Raw genomic sequence first — 19,024 nt, 5'->3', positions numbered from 1 at the left:
GATGGAGCTGCAGTAGGCATATGCCCCATGTTCAGTGCACTGGGGTGCTCAGTATTCACATGTGAAAGGTGGCGAATCTCTACTTTGTTACTTAACCTACCTCCCTGAAATTAGGTAGTGCACTAGGTCCAGTTGGAACCCAAGTAGTTGGAACTGTGTGTCAGGGGGACCTCAAATAACAGGAATCCTGACTTCCCTGTCCATAGAGCACATGGAAACTGCAGATAACAGAATTGTCTTAAGAAGTCATAGCTGGTTTTATCTTCAACAAATAAAAGGCTAATCTGTATCATAGTGATGAGGAATGGATACTCTTGAGGCCTCCTTTTCTCCACTCACCAGATACCAGCCCTACCAGATGCCTAAACACATGTGCTGCTGCTTTTTTATTTAGGCCATGTTATTTCCCACTCCTCTCCACCCCGGCCCCTGCCCCCCCCCCCCCCAAAAAAAAGGAAAAAAACAATTCAATGTCCCTGATGCCTCCCCTCTTTGTTGATTGTGCTCACTTTCCTCTGGATACCTGCAAAGTTTAGCTTAGTTCAGAAATTCATTAGAATGGGATAATCTTTTTCTTTTATTCATATCTATCTCCCAGGAACTCCTGCTTCCATCCTCTCCTCACCTAGTGCCAAGGACAGTGGATTGTGCCTAGTAAATTCTCAACAAGTATTTGCTGAGCAAATTAATCCAAGTCTATGAATAATCAGGTTTGCCAGTGTCATACATAGGAAAGAACATATATCAAGTGTGGTCATGACATTTCAAAGTGGAGTTGAGTAGCAGAAATACTTAATCTCCTCCTTTCTTTGTCATCCATCAAAACCTAAAGATGGTAGTTAGAAGACAGTACTCTAGTAATCCTAGAAAGCAGCATGGAAACTATCCGGCTGCAGTGACAGGATCCTAATGAGAGATAGGAAACCATCTGGCTGGAGATTGTTTTCTTGTAAAGATGGATTCTGAAGCCAGAGACTAGACTCAGAATTTAGCCTCTACTAATAAGCCTCACCCATAATATTTTTGGACAAGTTAGTTAACTCAGAGGAGTTCACGTTTACCATGAGTTACCTAGCTAACACTTCTAAATAGCTAACAATATTTCATATTAAATTCTATCTGTTCCTAACAAATTGTTTCTGTGGGGTAAATGATCACTCACATGGCTTGCCCACTCCCACAAGTTATGATCTAGCCCCAAGATAAGGATCACATTGCTTACTTGTGGTCCCCTCAAAATCTATCTGTGCTTCTCCTAGGGGAGGTACCATAAGTTACCAGCCCTGTGGGATGAGTCTTCTGATGTTCTCTCTGGTTTAGATCTGGTATAACTTATTCCACAAAAATATAACACACAAATGGCTCTGTATATTGTTCTATCTAAAGTAAGTCGCAGCCTGTTTACATTTGAGGAATTTCTTTATTGGAGTTCCACCTTACCTTGCCACAACTACCTGGCCTTCATGGCAGAGCAGAGTGAGCCCTGAACAAAGTATTTCAAAACATTTTACGACAGACAATATACACATATAGTGCATGAAATCTTTACAACATATTCCAAAACAATCATTTGACAAGATTAAGAAACATGAACTTCCTCTCTCTCAATTACTGGTAGCTACTTAGCTTTTTAGCTTCCACAATAAAATGCCCTCCTTCCCAATGTCCCTATTCATAGAAATCCCTGAATCAATTCTTCCCGTAAGGTGCAAATTCATGTTGAAGATTCATTAGTTACCAAAGATACTAAAATCCATGATAGAACACTTTATGGTAGAATGAGTGAATACCAGATTTTTAACTCATCACATAGTCATCATTCATTGAGGGAGTTCATTTGAAACTTTGTTTTACCCATTCAATTCTTGAATTACAATAGTATATTCCACTCAATTTGCATTTTTATGATACTCTCCTACCTCCTGTTAGATTTATGTCTATGCTTTTTACTTTTTCTACTAGGAAATCCTATTTTTTTCTCATCTTACCCCCAAACCATTCAATTGTTTATAATTCATGATTGCTAATAAATACATTTATATTCCCTGAAGCCTATCTCTCCCTGAATTTGCCCTTTGGAGGCTCTTCTTGGATTTTTTTCCCCACTGACCAATATACAATTGGAATTCAAAGCTATGCCTGAATTTTCTACATTTCTATTCACAGAATTTACCCAAATAGGAACTTTCAGATGGTGATTTTGTGATTTCTAATTGAAGTCCTTTCCTCATATACATGTTTTATGTCCAGAAATGTCTGCTCACTTTGAGGATTTAAAAGACATCCCACAACTTTGATAGTTTTTATTCCCAGAATGGACTATATTATACTCCAAAAAGGCTCAACTACTTTAACACTGGAGCCTTTTTTGCTGGTTATGATTGAAAATCATATAGAAAAGATTACTCTTGATCATCTAGAATGGTTTCACTTATACTATGAAAGTTGTAAGCCATGAATAAGGGCCTCAGAAATTCTTACATTCATAAGGTTTTTCTTCCATTTGAGTTCTTTGAGACTTGGTAAGCTCTGCCTCCCACAGAGGCATCCTCATCCTGGTCCCATCCAGAGCATTCCCTCCCTCGTAGGTTATCTTCTGGGATGTGCTACTGTGACTTTCCACATTTATCACACTTAAAGTTTCCTCTCCAGTATGAATTCTTTTATGCTTGGTGAGATTTGATCTGATATTAAATGCCTTCCCACACTCATTACATCGGAATGGCTTCTTTCCAGTGTGGATCCTTTTGTGTTGGTCAAGGACTGATCTATAATTAAAGGATTTGCCACACTCACAATTATAGGGCTGCTTCCCCCGGTGGACACTTTTATGGTTGATAAGACTTGAATGTGAGATATATGCCTTTCCACATTGATCACATTCATAGGGTTTCTCACCTGTGTGGATCCTTCTATGCACCGTGAGGCCTGAGCTGTTCCTGAATGCCTTCCCACACCTATCACACACATAGGGTTTCTCCCCTGTGTGGATCCTCTTATGTTGAGAAAGGAGTGAGCTGTAACTGAAAGATTTTCCACACTCGACACATTTGAAGGGTTTCTCCCCAAGATGGACTCTTTTATGGCTTATAAGTGTTCTGCTTGAGAAAAAAGCTTTTCCACATTCATCACATGTATAGGGGGTCTTACCAGGATGGGTACTTTTATGGTTAATAAGGCTTGAATGTGAGATGTAGGCTTTTCCACACACATCACATTCATAGGGTTTCTCCCCAGTATGTATTCTTTTATGAACTTTAAGGCTTGAGTTGTTTCTGAAGACCTTTTCACACCTGTCACATTCATAAGGTTTCTCTCTAGTGTGGACTCTTTTGTGTTGAGAAAGGAGTGAGGTGTAATTAAAAGATTTCTCACATACATCACATTTATAGGGTTTCTCCCCAAGATGAATTTTTTTGTGGTTCATGAGGGTTCGGTATGTGATGAAGGCTTTCTCACACTCATCACACTTAAAGGGCTTTTCCCCAGGGTGTACACTTTTATGATTTATAAGGCTTGAGAGTGAGATGTAGGCTTTCCCACATTCTTCACATTTATAAGGTCTCTCCCCAGTGTGGATTCGTTTGTGTACTTTAAGACCTGAATTGTTTCTGAAGGCTTTGCCACACTCATCACACCCAAAGGGCTTCTCCCTTGTATGAATCCTTTTATGCTGTTCAAGGGCAGAGCTATAGTTGAAGGATTTCTCACAATAGCTACATTTATAAGGTTTCTCCCCTAGATGAATTCCTTTGTGATTTTTAAGGCTAGAGCGTGAGATATAAGCTTTCCCACACACATCACACTTATACGGTTTTTCTCCAGTATGAAGCCGCCTGTGGACCTTGAGGCCTGAATTGTTTCTGAAAGTTTTCCCACACACATCACATACATAAGGTCTCTCTCCAGTATGAATAGTCTTATGTTGAAGAAGAAGTGAGTTATAACTAAAGGACTTGCCACACTCCTTACATTCATGGGCTTTTTTCCCAGGGTGAATGCTTTTATGAACTGCAAGGCCAGAGCTATAGCTGAATGCTTTGCCACAGACATCACACTTGTAAGGTTTTTCTCCTGTGTGGATCCTTTTATGAACTATAAGGCCTGAGCTGTTCCTGAAGGCCTTTCCACATTCATCACATTCATAAGGTTTCTCTCCAGTGTGGATGACTTTATGTTGAATAAGGAGAGAACTATAATTAAAAGATTTTTCACACTCATCACATTTGTAGGGTTTATCTCCAAAGTGGATGCTTTTATGGTTTAGGAGTGTTCTGCAAGTAATGAAGGCCTTCCCACACTCATCACATTCATAAGGTTTCTCGCCTGTATGGATTCTTTTGTGGACCCTCAGTCCAGAGCTGTTACTGAAGGTTTTCCCACAGATGTCACATTCATAGGGCTTCTCGCCTGTGTGGATCCTTTTGTGGACTCTGAGACCAGAACTGTTTCTGAAGGCCTTCCCACACTCACCACATTCATAGGGCTTCTCCCCAGTGTGAATCCTTTTATGCTGGTCCAAAACAGAGCTGTAATTAAAGGATTTTCCACATTCATCACACTTACAGTTCTTCTCCCCAGAATGGGTACTTTTGTGGTTTATAAGGCTGGAATAGGACATGTAGGCTTTTCCACACTCATCACACTTATACGGCTTCTCCCCAGTATGGATCCGTTTGTGGACTCGAAGGCTAGAGCTGCTCCGGAAAGTTCCTCCACAATCATCACACTCATAGCGCTTTTCCCCTGTGTGCATAATTTTATGTTGAACAAGGCGGGAATTATATTTAAAGGATTTCCCACACTCATCACATTTATGTGATTTCTTAACAGCACTGGTATTCTGCTGTAGGCTCACATGAGAGTTTCCATTAAGGTTCTCAACACATTTGCTATCACTGCTTTTCTGTTCTATAGGGACAGTCTGATGTGAAACACGTTTTGAGCTCATTAAGTTTTTCTCAGATGCCTCATCGTGTTCTGTTTTTATATTTGTCATGTTCTTGGTTTTGTCAATCTTCTCCCTGATGCCACTTTTGTCTTCCTTCATTCTTTTCCAATCAGGTTTTTCCAACTGATTCTCTACCTTGCTATCCCAATCATGAGTTTCACCAACAGATTCCTGCATAAGATTCTTGTGAAGACCTTCCATTTTTGGCCACTTAGATTCTGTATTTTCAATATTTTCATATTTTTCAGTTGATTCCTCATCCTCAGTGCCCGTCTTCAAATGTGACACTAAACCAAGAAAATGAAAATGATATCTGTTCACTTTGTTTAGAAAAAAATGGAAGAATAACATCAAAATTCATTCATTCACCTGACAAATATTTATTGACTGCATGCATGATAGATACCATTTTAAATACTGGGGCTGTAACAGTAGACATGACAAAATTTCTGCCCCCGTGTTAAAACACCAGATTTGTGAATTTCCAGTAGACCAAAGAGCTTTTCAATTCTTGGGTAACAGTTTAGCATGAGGGCAAGCTGAAATGATGCACAGAACAACAGATAACACTGATTAATTTTTGAACATGTAACATGGTCATGGAAAAATGAACAGAAGGTAGAGGAAATCTCTGAAGAACAGGAAACAGAAAGATTAGTAAGATAAGAGTCACAACTTTTTTTTTTTTTTTTGGTACTGGGCACTTTACCACTAAGCTATATCTTCAGCCCTTTTAAAAATGTTTTAAAATTGTATTGTAAGACAGTGTCTGGCCTTGAACTTGCCATCCTCCTGTCTCAGCTTCCTAAGCCACTGGGATTACAGGCATGCGACACTGTGCCCTGCATAACTTTTTTTTTTAAATGATGAAAATGTACACATAATGAGCAGAAGACAGGCAAACCAAAGAAGAAAAGAAATCAGTACCTGTGTAGCAGTATCAAGGAGGTGGTTGTGGTTATGAAATCATGAGGGTGATCACTGCAGAGATGAGAAAGAAAGCAACCTGCAGCTGCCTGAAGTTGGTTTGGCCTCCTGGACTTTCCCTCCAAGGAAAACACTGGCCCTGGAAAGTTAGTAGTCAGGGAAGAACTCTACATGGAAGAACATGTTCTGGCCTGCCAAGAAATGCGGCTTTCATTCCTACTTATAAACAGGCTAACCATAGGGCATATCAACAATTAGATGCAAAACCACGAACCAATGAGCAAAAGAAATACAGTTGACTCTCCTTATCTACAGGTTCTGCATCTGCAAATTCAACCAACAATGGATTAAAACTACACAGAAAAACAAAATTCCATCCACATGGAATATGTACAGACTTTTTGTCATTATTCCCTAAAAAATACAGTATGACAAAGATTTATATAACATTTACAGTGTTTTAGGCATCATAAATAATTTTGAAATCATCATTTAAAGAACACAGGAGGATGTGTGTGGGTGTTATGCAAACAGTATGCCATTTTATATAAAGACTTGAGCATCTGCAGATTTTGCTGTGTGTATGTGGTATGTGGGGGTGTCCAAGAATCAATTCCCTTTGGTACCCGAAGAATGAATGGAATACTTCCTAGGTTTAAATACCTGGCTGTATGACCCTGAGAAGGTTATTTATTCTCCTGTGCAGCAGTTTCCTTGTCTATAAAATGAAGGCAATAGGGTCATTGTAAATATTAACTGATAATACGTTTAAAAGTACAGAGAATTGTGCCTGTTCCTTGGTGAGTGCTAAACGTTATAATTATTTGTTATAGTACTAAAATTAAGAATTTCAAGTCAGGTTATTGGATTGAAACCTGGGTGATAAAACTTATGACTCAGAAAAGGTGAAATTCCCAAAACAGATTCTAAGATCTTTGTTACCTTGAAGTCACATTACACATGACTTGTACTCCACTGTTATCTACTTACTAAAATACTGAGTCCTGAGAAGAAAAGATACTGTTCTAAGTTAGTTACTCCCGAACCTTAGACAATGAGACATTTGTGATTAGACTTAATTAAAATTTGTATTTTCTCCTCTTATCCTGAGTATGTATCAGATTCTTGTATCAGTATTTTGAAATTTGGATAATCTTACTTTGAACTCTCTAAGTAAATATCTGAGGAGGAAACAGAATCAATAAAAGGAAGGTAAAATATATATTTTAGAGTAGATATGAAAAAAGAATCACAGTCAAGCAGGACAGTGGCAGAAGTCTGTAATCCCTACTCAGGAGGATGAGGAGGGAGGACTGCAAATTTGAGGCCAGCCTCAGCAACACAGTGAAACCCTGAGAAAAGGTAAATGAAACAAAGTCATGCTCTAACTTATGTTTATGGAAAGCCTCCAAATTAAAATTACAGGAGAAGCAGTTAGGAACTCAGGAGATCACTAGGAAGATAGAATCACCCAGTAGACAGTACATCAAATGGTGGTTCAGCCAAAAGAATATCAGAAAATGACTATTATGTAATTAAATATTATATAATATTAAGTACTAAGTAAGAGGTCACTGAGGAACGGTGGCATGGCCTGCTTCATTGATTCCTTTTACTAAGTAGGATAGAATGGTCCATGTCATTTAAAGTGTCAGGACTACTAGGTGGGCATACCTCCAAAATCGTAAGTAGTAATGCATCTTTTATCTGTGTTCAGAATGCTGTTTCCATACACATCAGGTCCCTGCTCCATACATTTTCTTTTCTACCTTGATCCTTCCACTTCTACTCTATAGGACAGAAAAATGTTCATGATGCTATAGTTATAAAAACAAATCTCCTTAAAAGAAATAAAGCTATGAAAAACTGGTAGGGGGAAAAAGCAAAGAAAAAAGTTGAGGAGGTACTAGTCATACTAAATATTAAAATATGCTATAAAGTTGCTGTAATTAAAATAGTGTGATACTGGTATATAAACAGACAAGTGAAATAGTTCAGAAACTGCCCCAAATACACATAGAAATCAATGGTAAAGATGGTATCTCAAATTGCTAGGGAAAAACTGTCTTTTAAACAGTGTTGTAACAACTATAAAGCCATCTGGAAAAAGACATTACATTCATTTTTCACACCATACACAGGAATAAACTCCAAATGGAATATAGCTCTACATAAAAAAGCTATACAAATACTAGAAGAACATATGGGTGAATGCCTCTATAACCTGGGTATAGAGAAAATTTTCTAACTATAACTAAGATGCAAAATAAAGACTGATTTTAACCACATAAAAATAAGAATACTATAAAAAATTAAGAAATAACTGATAAAATAGAAGCGAATATCTGCAACACATCATACATTAGGGTTAATATCCTAATATATGAAGATTTTTCAAAAAGTGAAGGACAATAAGACAAAAATTCCACTGAAAAACAGGCAAAATATATGAACAGATGATTCACAAAAAGAAATACTAAACATGAAAATATTCAACTTCACTAATAAAAGAAACATAAGAACTACAGTAAGATACCATTTTGCACCTGTTACACAGGTAAATATTCAAAATGTGATAAAATACTCTGTTGAGGTTGTGAAGGAAAAGTATTCTCATACATTGTTGGGAATACAAATAGGTACAACCCTATTTGTCTGGGTGGAAATCTGCCAATATGTAACAAAACTGCATACATATTTCCCCTTTAATCCAGAAACTTCAGTTCTGGAAATTTATACTGAAAGTACACTTCCAATAAAACAAAAGTATATGCACAAAGTTTTTCATTATAACGTTTTTGTGAGTGCAAAATCTGGAAAACTACCTACATGTCTGAGCATAGATTATACCATGGTACATCTACAAAATGCAGTACTAAAAAAGGATGAGGAGCATCTCATTGATATGCAGCAATTTCCAGGATATATATATATTATAAAATGAAAGGGAAAGAGCATATATGCTAAATTTTGTGTAAGAAATAAAGGAAAGTAAAGAAATAAGTAGCTAACTACTTATCTTTATAGAAATACCAGAAAACTGTCATTACTTATAAGGGGTAGAGTGAGAGAATAGAACAGAGGGATAAGGGAGAAATATATACTATATAACATTTGTATAGCTTTTACTTATGGAAGTATGATAATGTTCTGCATATTCAAAGAATAATATTAAATCACTAAGGATAAGAAAGGGGGGAGTTGCTAAAAGAAGAAGCAAATAGAAACAAATGAACTCATTTGTGTTTCATATGAATACCAAACCCACAGGGAGGAAACAAAGAGAAACAAAGAACTAATTCATGTAACTTAGGAACATAATATTTGACTATATACATTCAGGAAGATGGGATGGGGGTGGTATGGTGCAGGGAGGATATCTGTAAATTATCTTCAAATGATTTTGAAAAAAATTGTACCTATGAGAGACCAAGAGAACAAAATGAAGTAAATGTTAACTATAAGTGAATCTGAGTAAAGGGCACCTTTTTTGTACTCTGTCTTGAAAATTTTCTGTACATCTGAAATTATTTCCAAATAAAAAGTTTTAAATGTCAAAAAAGTAAATTTATAAACTCATCAGCTTCCCTTCTGGGTACTACTTTCACCACTCTGCTTCCTACTCAGTGTCTTGAAAAAGTGCTATTCATGTCCCATCTCCCCTCTAGTCCCATGGAATGAACCTGTTTTTTTTTTTTTTTTTTTTTTCAGATAATGCTGCATTAGTTTTTTCTAGGTCAGGTGCTTGCTCCCCAGACTACTGTTCCTTTGATGTTGCTGGCCCCCTTGTTCCATCTTGAATCTTTCCTCTTTACTCTGTCTGTACACTTAGATTCTAACCCCTGACAGTCCCACCTATATGCATGGCTCCTACCACTCCCATAAGGTGTCTCTTAGATACTCATCTCTGTCCCAGATCCTTCTCTTTAGTTACAAATCTAAGTGCAATACTCTTTAACTACGGACCGAATTATCCACCCTTGCTCTTCCCTTTGCCTAAATCAGAAGGGGGCTCTTTCATTTTCCTAATCTACTTCAAAATAGCCCATAAAACCAGCTAATTTCATTGTCAAAATAGTCCTCAAAACTCCCACCTCTTCCCCCATCTTCATTCTTGCTGCTAATACCTTAGTTTAAACCCTTTGAAATTCTCTTCTGAACTGCTACTATAGTCTCTCTGCCTTCATTCTTATGCCTGTCCAATAATTTTCCAATTACTGTTAAGAATTTTGCACAATGCATATCTGATCACTCCCTGCTATGGTTTAAAGGTCCCTGCCAAAACTCACGTTGAAATTAATTTGCCACCATTGCAACAGAATTAAGAAGTGGGTCTCCCCTCTTTTTCCTTCTTTCATTTTCTTCTTCCCTCTTTACCGTCCTCTCTCTTTCTTGGTACTGGGGATTGAACCCAGGGGCACTTTACCACTGAGTTACACTCTCAGTCTTTTTATTTTGAGACAGGTTCTCCCTCAGTTGCTTAGGTCCTCATGAAATTGCCAAGGCTAGCCTTAAATTTGCAATCCCGTCTCAGGCCTCCTAAGTCCCTGGAGTTATAGGCATGAGCCGCCACTCCTGGTGGGTTTTTTTCTTTCTTTCTTTTAAAAATTCTTTATTTGCAGTACTGGGAATAAACATGGTACTCTAACACTGAGTTACACCCCTGGCTCTTTTATTTCGAGACAGGATCTTGCTAAACTGCTCAGGCTAAGTTATTAGGACTTGTGATTCACCTGTGTAAGCCCAGCCCCCTTCACAGTAGCTAGGATTACAAAAGTGTGTCATTCAGTCTGGTTCTCTCTCTCTCTCTCTCTCTCTTTTTTTTCCATTTGTTTTGTTTTTGCTATGCTGCCCATGCTAGCCTTCAACTCCTGGGCTCAAAAGATCCTCCAGCCTCAGTTTCCTGAGTAGTTGGGGACTATAGAACCACACCACAGAAGCCTGACAGAAGTGAGACATTTAAGAGGTGATGATGTCATGATGGCTCTGCCTCTATGTTATGAATGGATTAATGCTATTATCCTGGGACTGTATTATTTATAAAAAGGCAAGCTTAAGCCTGGCACAGTGATGAATGCTGCAGCAGGAGGATAAGTTGTCAGCCTGGGCAACTCTGCAAAATCCTGTCTCAAAATAAAAATAAAAAAGGGAGCCAGGAATATAGTTCAGTGGTAGAGTACCCTGGGTTCAATCCTCATTTAAAAAAAAAAAAAAAAAAAAAAGTGAAAAGTGAAAGAGCAAGTCCAGCCCCATTCTGCCTCTTTCTTTGCTGTTCTGACAAGTTATGACTTCCACCAAGAGGTCACAGCATAAAGTCCCTCACGAGTGCCTTGATCTTGATCGTGGTAGTCTCAGCCTCCCGATAAGTGAGAAATAAATTTCTCTTCAGTATAAATTACCCAATCTGTGATATTTTGTTACAGCGACACAAAACAAACTAACACATTTCCCAGTGGTCAGTCTTCTGCATTCAGCCACTTAAAAGTGATTCTTTGAACGTAAAATGGACCATGCTAATTCACCCTCATTGCCACTACCTGCACTGATTCTCAGTCTGTACTTTCTTTGAACTTTTTAACAGGCTAATTCTTAGCTCCCTTCCTATCCTTTGGGATCATCTGATTGGCTGCTGACTGGCCTAGTCTGCATAAAATCACAAATACTTCACTACCTACCTCTCCAAGCTAGTCATAAGCCAGGAGTCTCCTGGTTCTGATTTTGCTTAATCATCTCTGTTTGAGTAGGGGAACAATGTTCCATCACTTGGTGTAGTTCACTCCTCTTATTAAAATGAAAATAGGTTAATACAAATGTGCATATTAATTGAAAACAGCTCAAAATGAATTCAAATTAATCAGTATCATAAATAAGAGGTCAAACAAAAATGCAGAATACCAAGATAGCCCTGGAGTAAGTGCTGCTAACAAAGGTGTCAAGAGAATGTAACAAAATATTAATTTATCCTCATGAAAAATACTAAAAATGTATTCCAGCTATCTCTGAGGCTGAATGCTGCACAAGAAACTTAGATTATGATCCATATCTTGCTTTCTTTACCCTGGTCTTGAGCTAGTCCTGAGAATAAAGAGAGAGATAAGACAAGATTTAGCCAACAAGGTCCCTGTAGACTAAGAAGGAATGCCTGACAGGAAAACAACAGATGAGATAAAAACGACCAAGAGAGTTCAGATAGAGGAAAGGTGGGGGCAGGAAGGAAAGACTACCCAGAAGAACTAGGAAGAGCTTCAGGAAGGGAGGAGTAAGTATTCCCAGCAGAGAGAACAGGTGCAAAGCAACTGATATTCATCACTCCCTAGACATCTGGACCACAGGACAGTTGGCAAAGCTGGACAGGTGGGCAAAAATAAGGGCTGTACCAGGGTCTGATTCATACTAAGGAGTACAGACTTAAGTCTCAAGAGTTTTAGGCAAAGGAAAAGCAAATGTATGTAAGCATTTTGGAAGATCACTTATTTTATGCAATCAAGGGTTAGTGATCATTTTCAGTAAAGAATCAGAGGTAATATCTTTGGTTTTGTGGACCACATAGGACTGGTGCTTATTTTTTTTTTAACATTCCTTAAAAAAATGTAAAAACCAGTTAGGTGCAATGGTACAAGCCTGTAATTTTAACAACTCAGGAGACTGAGGCAGGATTATAAGTTTGAGATCAGCCTTAGCAACTTTGGCTAGACCCTTAACAACTTAGGAGACCCTTTTTCAAAATAATAAAAGGGACTGGGGATGTATATCCGTGGTGAAATAAAGCACCCCTGGGTTTAATTTCCAGTAGCCACTCCCTTGCAAAGGGAAAAGAATCATTCTTAACTTATAGACCATACACACAGATTACAGGCCAAGTAGTTTCCCAATCTACCGCCTCTTAGACAATATAAAGGAACCAGAGTTACTTTAGGATGGCGTGATAATGGTACTGTAGCTGTTAGAAGTATCCCTTTAAAAAAAAATATGGCAACTGAACAATGCAAGGGTAAAATGGTATGGTGCCTGGAATTTACTTTAAATTACTTCAACCAAGAAAAAAATAAATAAAAAAGCAAAGATGAGGCAAATGTAGCAGAATCCTGAAAAAAAGACAATCACTCATACTAAATGCAGTGGGAGAATGAATTGAGAGGGGAGAGAACCAAGACCTGGAGTTCCATCAGGTTATTAAAATCAGGGAGACTAATGTGGGGCTGTCATATGTCACCTATGACACAAGAAAGGAATTACTCCAAAATCACATCTCCTCCACAGAGTGGGCCAGAAAGGTCTGAATTTCTTAAAAGTTCTCAAGGCTGGATGAGAAACCCCTTTCTAACCAGTTTTCAACAGGGATCATAACCCTGAATGTCTGGTTACATCAGTCAAAGACAGCCACAGAATGCTCTCCATTTCTTACAAACTATGTATCACTTCCAATCTCCGGGCATTTATGTGCTTGTTCACAATCTACTACCAGTACCAACAAAAGTACATGCTGATAAGAACCCGAACTCAATTCCTGTCTCTGCACCAAAGAGTCAGGAGCGACTCCTTAAGAGCCTAGACAAATCACATTAGCATAACTGTGGCTCACAGTGGCTGAAAATTCTTTCCTATTAATAACAGACTGCAATAAGAAACAGGTACAATACAGCAGTTGCTACTCTGAATTCCCAAAGGGCAACAATAGTTCACAAGGCAATCTAGTATCTCAAGGGTCACATTGGGATTCTGTCCCTTAAGTTCTTAAATGTTATATTTGACTTGGAGATGACTAGAGAGAAAAAAGAAAACAAAAGAGAGAATATTACCACAAAATGATTACTAACCAAGAAGGAAAAAAACCTACAAAGGGGAAGCAGGCAAATGAAAGATGGGACTAAGGAGTAAGGAGGGAAGAAAAGTGATATGTAAAGGGGAAAAGAGAATATGGTTTGTGCTTTCTAGTTATTTTTGCATTTAGTCTGTGAATACCTGAATTGTAAATGGTTAACATGAGTTGTTTCTAATTCCTTAAAAACATCAGTAAGAATTAAAAGTGATTTTTTTTTTCTTAAGAAAAAAGGAACAGTCTCATACCTGATAATGGAGAATAGATTTCTAATTGGCCCAGGGAATAAGGTAAAGGAGATTTTGAAAAGCAGGTGGAGAGAGTTCCTGAAGCTAAAGGGGCAGAGACTAGCTTGAAGAAAGTCATGGATAGAATTCAGTTGTCTGTTAGGCCAGTGAAAGACTAAACATCATAAACACAAGTCTCCAGAGGGAAAGAGTACTCCATTTTTACATAGTTTTATTTGATCTCCAAACACTCTACACAGTGATTATAATACTGACTTGACATGTTAACAATCTGCCAATAACTGGTTGAGTTAATGTAAAACAAAAATTCCTTAAAAATCCTTACACTAATACGTCATTCAGTGTACCACTGTTAGGGGGTAACAAAAAATTGGAAACAACCCAAATTTCCCTGAATAGAACTAAAGAAAATTATGAACATTCAAAACATCTAAACAATGACCAATCCAAAACCACAGCTCTGTAAAATAAAAAAATAAAAAATACTGTTTTCTAATATACAGGGATCTGTAAAGCAGATTAAGTGGAAGAGGTAAAGGGCACTGCGATATGTAGTGTACTGTATCACCTGTTTGAAAAAAGGGAAAACTAACTACATTTATATCTGCCAGTTTTTAAATAAATCTTGGGACATACACTCAAACTCAAAGTGGTTACCAAGAAAGTGAGGGTTGAAGAAAACAGATGAGCAAATATGGGGAAAATCTTTTCACCAACTTTTTACGTTTTCACTATCAGAACCATATGAATATACAATATATTCAAAAATTAATTTTTTAAAAGTTGGACTTTCAAAATGAAAACAGCTCAGTTGGCGACCTAGTCTAAACATCTAGAACAACACAACCAGCCCCGGACTCCCCTCAACCCACATTCATCTTTTATATCTCCAAAATCTGGCTTCTCCTAGGCTTTCCCAGAGTCTAGAAGCCTCTTCCACCTTCCTTCTCCCTACCTAGTCAACTCCTCAGATTGAGAGCCCGCTGCAAGTCGCCTCCTCCGGGCTTACCCCTGCGTGGGGCCGGGCAGCGCTTTCTGGAGGGCTCCATCCACACTGGTAGTAGGGGTCTCTCAATACCACTCTCCATCAAAAAGAAGGAGTAGGTAGATCGAATCAGATCACCCCTAAGGATCCTTCCGGCGCTAGTATTTCCTCCTAAGGCCCAGGGCCAAACTTAACTGTAACCGGGGCACCACAGTGTAGTTATTTTAAAGCGCTAATTTTCAGATTTGTATCCCCTCCCCGCCCGAGACAGCAATGAACAGTTAAGGAACACGGGGGCGGGATTCGGTCCTTCCCTGGACACCGAGGCAGCGCTCACACTACCCCGGCCTGCTCAGATGACGGGAGTTGGAGCCCTGTTTGTTTCAGGGGCGGGCCCTACACCCCAGGCCAGAGATTCTCCTTCCCCTTTTCTCCCCTGGAACCCGCCTCCTGAGATGCGTGTGGGGAGGGCATGCTTTCTCCCAGGTCCCGCCCGAGACCCAAGGGGCAGCCTGGACCGGGCCAAGAAGGGAAGGGCGTGGCAGGCAAGGGCCGGGGGGGCGGGAGCGCAGGCTGCCGGGGACTCACGTACTGGCTGTGGCGGCGCCGCGGGAGCCCGGCCGCCGGCGGGACAAAAGCGCAGACGGCCCGGCCGGAAAGACCCGCGCCACCCCCAGGGCACTTCCGATGACTCTCTGGGAAGCTGGAGGATCGACTCGATGGTATGGCCTCTTATGGACACGTGACCAGGGAGCCTCTAGGCCGGCTTAGTCTTGGAGGGTGGGGAGTTCCTCCCACTGCTATTTATTTAGTGCCGGTGCTGTGGTCCGCACGTGGGGCGCGGCCAAGAAACTACAGGTGGAGTTTCCTGTTTTCGTGGACTTTACGTTCTGGGGTAGAATGCGGCCCGCGGGGGAGGGGAGTACAAGTAATAAGCAGGTGGCTTGGTAGAATAAATACCTAACTTTCTACCCATATACTCGAACATACAGTTACTAAGTTGAAGCCGGGAGGATGCTGCGGGGAGAGGGAGGGTCGACTGCACGACCAGGGTATAAGGGCATCCGGGTGGGGGCGGAGGAGAGCTCGGGCTGGGTCCCCATACGCTGCTTCCAGAACCTAGTAGAGCGCGGTCGCGGCGGGCCCGAGAGTGTAAATCCCTTGCTGGGGCTGAGGACCCCCATCGAAGCCCCCCGGGCCTGCGGGTGTGGGGAAAGGAGCGCACCGCCGGGTTCTAGACCAGACCCCGACTTCGCTGTCTAGTCGACTTGGCACAGAATCCATCTTTCCATACCCTGTCTCGGTGCCGGCTCCAAAACCCAAAGCCTAAAATAACTGCAAAGAATGTAATTTTTCGCGTGCTGTTAATGTTGATATTTAAAAAACAAATTTTTATCATTTAAATGTATCCAGTGAGATCTAAACCCAAGAGGATTTGATAATATCTTCTACTTTTAATATACAATTTGTATTTGTGGCGTTTTTTTTTTTTTTTTACCTTGAACTTAAACGTTTTTATTTTATGCTTCTCACGGGGATTTTTATCCCAATCTAAACCGTTTTTACTCCACGCTTCGCAGAATTTTATCCCGTTAAATATTTTATACTTTGTGTTTTATTGTTCTTCTGATAAAAGAAAAATTCAGAGATGTCCCAAATGTAGTTACAGGCAAGAGGATGGAGAAGAGAAATCAGAGAAGCTATTTAGCTAACAGCTCCTAACCAAAAACGAAACCCTGACACCCCCCACCCCCTACTAAACTGCTTCACATTCTTGAGTGTATATTGAAACCCTCACTCAAAACTCCAGGAAGCAACAAGTACTTTTCTTTGCTGGCTATCCTTCTCTCCCAAAACTTCCTGGTTTAGCCTTGTAGCCACCAGTCTTTTCTATAATTAATGTAGGGTAGAGTCCTGTCTTTGCCCAAAGTTTATGTAAAATGCTCTTGGCTCCATTCTGGCGGACATTTTCCAGTTATATAGCCCTGCTGGTTATAGTTGGGGAAAATTGTCCCAGGATCTGGATGGTCCTTTCTTTTTCTGATTAGCATCTGTAGTGGCTCAATAAACCCTTTTATTCCATAGATCCCTTGACTCTTTAGGGTTTTGGTTTAACACACCCTAAAAGACATCTTCATGATGAAATGATAACTTCATAATTTTTTTCTCATTTAAAAATGTTAATTATTAACAAAGTTATTAAGTGTGCTTAAAATCTTACGTTCAGTCCTGGCACAAAAAATTAAATGCTTTGGAAGTATAACTTTTAGTAAGGATTGTTATTTTTAAAGTTCAAATTATACTAGGATAAATTTTACTGATGGCTGTAGTAAGCTGGGGCTCTGCATCAATTTTATGCTTATTTTTCATTTGTAACTATGCAAGGTCTGAGTCACCCTGTTTACATGGGTAAATAGAGGTATTGGAGTTTTGTTTGTAGCAAATAAGCCTTTGGCTGTATTTGGGCTGCATGGCAGCATTCCATATACTCAAAAGGAGGTCTGGGCCAATGGAGGTTTGCTTTGTCTTGGAGCAGAAGGCAGTGATGACTGTAGTAGAAAGCAGATTCTTAAAACCCTTTTCAGACCAGGAAGTTTTGAATATGAGCACAACAAGTTGAAGATTGGAAGGAGATTCTCCCAGAGCTGCCCTAACCAGTAATCTAGACACATGTAGCTATTGAGCACTTGAAATGTGACTAGTGCAACTGAGGATCTGAATTTTTAATTATATTTAATTTAAATAGACTCATGTGACCATCTTATTGGACAGCACAGGCCTAGAAGGAGCTTTGGCATTTCTCCTAAGCTTTCAGAAGAATTCAGACTGAAGGCTGCTGTGTTAGGCTGGTCTGCCAATGAAGACTGAGTTTTCAATTTAGATAGCAAAGTTAAAAATATTTCTGTCTAGGTTGGAGTGCTTTGCTCCATAAAGGGAAGTTTGAGAGAGAGCGGTATCATTGAGGAACCTAAGAAATTGCTTTAGATGAGTTTTATTTTAGATAATGATTTTTCTCTTCATGAGTCTTGTTCTGCTGCAGTACTTTTTGTTTGGCCTTATGCTTAAAAACACACACACCCTTACACCCTTTCACACTGTCTTCCAACACTGTCTCTTTGAAATATCTGAAGATCAGTGCAGTGTCTAGAGCTGGATTGTCCAGTATGGAACTACTTTTCACATCTGACTATTGAGCACATGAAATATCACTAGTCTGAATTGAGATATGTTGTGAATATAAAATTCACACTGGATTTCTAAGCTAAGTAGGAAGAGAATGTAAAATATCTTATTAATGTTTTTATGTCTGTGATATTCTATTGAACTATATTCTCATTTTCTGTTAATCAGGTTGTTTAAAATTGTCTTAAAAAGTAAGTCTGTACTGTAATAAATAATTCTGTGCAAAGCTTTTCCCATATTTAGTTGACGAGAATAGAAATTCCTGAATTCAAAGGACAAAATGTTTTTAAGGGTCTTAAAATCATAACTGGGGAATTAACAAGCACTAATAAGCTTAGTGGGGGAAACATTGAAAATAGAGTAAAGAACAGTAAGAGGTATTACCCATCACCACCCACTGCAACTAGATTAAAGAAAATATAGAATGTAAGTATTGGGAAACAGGAGTATCACTATCCTATTTGCAAATATTAAGCACATTAATAATTCAGCTGGTGTAATTCTGAGACTTATCAGTGAACCCTAAAAATAGACCTATGTGGTTATGGGTATATCTGACAAAGGTGACAAATGTGGACGGAAAGATGTAACAACTGGGAAGTTTATTTATTCAAAAAGTTAAGTTAGATTGAAATATTAGCTCTTATGTCAGGATAAACTGACCAGAGTCGTCCGGCCACACCCCCGCCTTGCCACATGTTGAGCTAAGATGGCACCTGCTGAATACAATACTATGTGTGTATCAGGCTAGATTACATGGTGCTTTATGATTGGCCAAGTATGCTTCCTTACTTTCCTCTGATTGGCTTTTGTACTTAATATAAACTGGACTCACTTCCTTAATAAAGGAGACTTGATCAGGCTTTTGTCTTGTCTCCATTTCTCGTGTCTCTTGTCTCTCCCAATCCCCA

The 19,024-nt window shown here is 39.2% G+C and overlaps 1 protein-coding gene across 7 annotated transcripts; it reads right to left on the bottom strand.

Annotated features, from left to right (window-relative positions):
- Positions 1 to 489: 489 nt before the first annotated feature.
- On the bottom strand, positions 490 to 15,584 carry Zfp62 (ZFP62 zinc finger protein). Of its 7 annotated transcripts, none has more exons than XM_047555499.1 (3): positions 15,523 to 15,541; positions 5,879 to 5,932; positions 490 to 5,238 (listed from the first exon to the last, which is right to left on the bottom strand). In XM_047555499.1, exon 3 carries the CDS (start codon positions 5,150 to 5,152, stop codon positions 2,468 to 2,470), a length of 2,685 nt encoding a protein of 894 aa, XP_047411455.1. In that variant the 5' UTR covers positions 5,153 to 5,238; positions 5,879 to 5,932; positions 15,523 to 15,541; the 3' UTR covers positions 490 to 2,467. The 7 variants fall into 7 exon arrangements, with proteins under 7 accessions (XP_047411455.1, XP_047411453.1, XP_047411451.1 ...); XM_047555497.1 differs by lacking the exon at positions 15,523 to 15,541 and adding an exon at positions 14,955 to 15,248 and having other exon boundaries at positions 5,879 to 6,017; XM_047555495.1 differs by lacking the exon at positions 15,523 to 15,541 and adding an exon at positions 7,553 to 7,777 and having other exon boundaries at positions 5,879 to 6,017.
- Between the last annotated feature and the right edge of the window lie 3,440 nt (positions 15,585 to 19,024).

The sequence above is a fragment of the Sciurus carolinensis genome, chromosome 6 (assembly GCF_902686445.1).
Source record: "Sciurus carolinensis chromosome 6, mSciCar1.2, whole genome shotgun sequence".
In the NCBI taxonomy this organism is placed as follows: Eukaryota; Metazoa; Chordata; class Mammalia; order Rodentia; family Sciuridae; genus Sciurus; species Sciurus carolinensis.
The sequence above is the reverse complement of the archived record's forward strand: the minus strand, read 5'-3'. Positions and strand labels throughout refer to the sequence as shown.

Bases quoted from the DNA above. Each gene is read 5' to 3' on its own strand.
- Zfp62 (XM_047555493.1), bottom strand. From the start codon at position 7,631: ATGGAGCAGGGACCTGATGTGTATGGAAACAGCATTCTGAACACAGAT. The intron at 5,239-7,552 runs GTATGCCCACCT...TTCTTGGTTTAG, and splicing joins TACTACTTACGATTTTGGAG to TGTCACATTTGAAGACGGGC.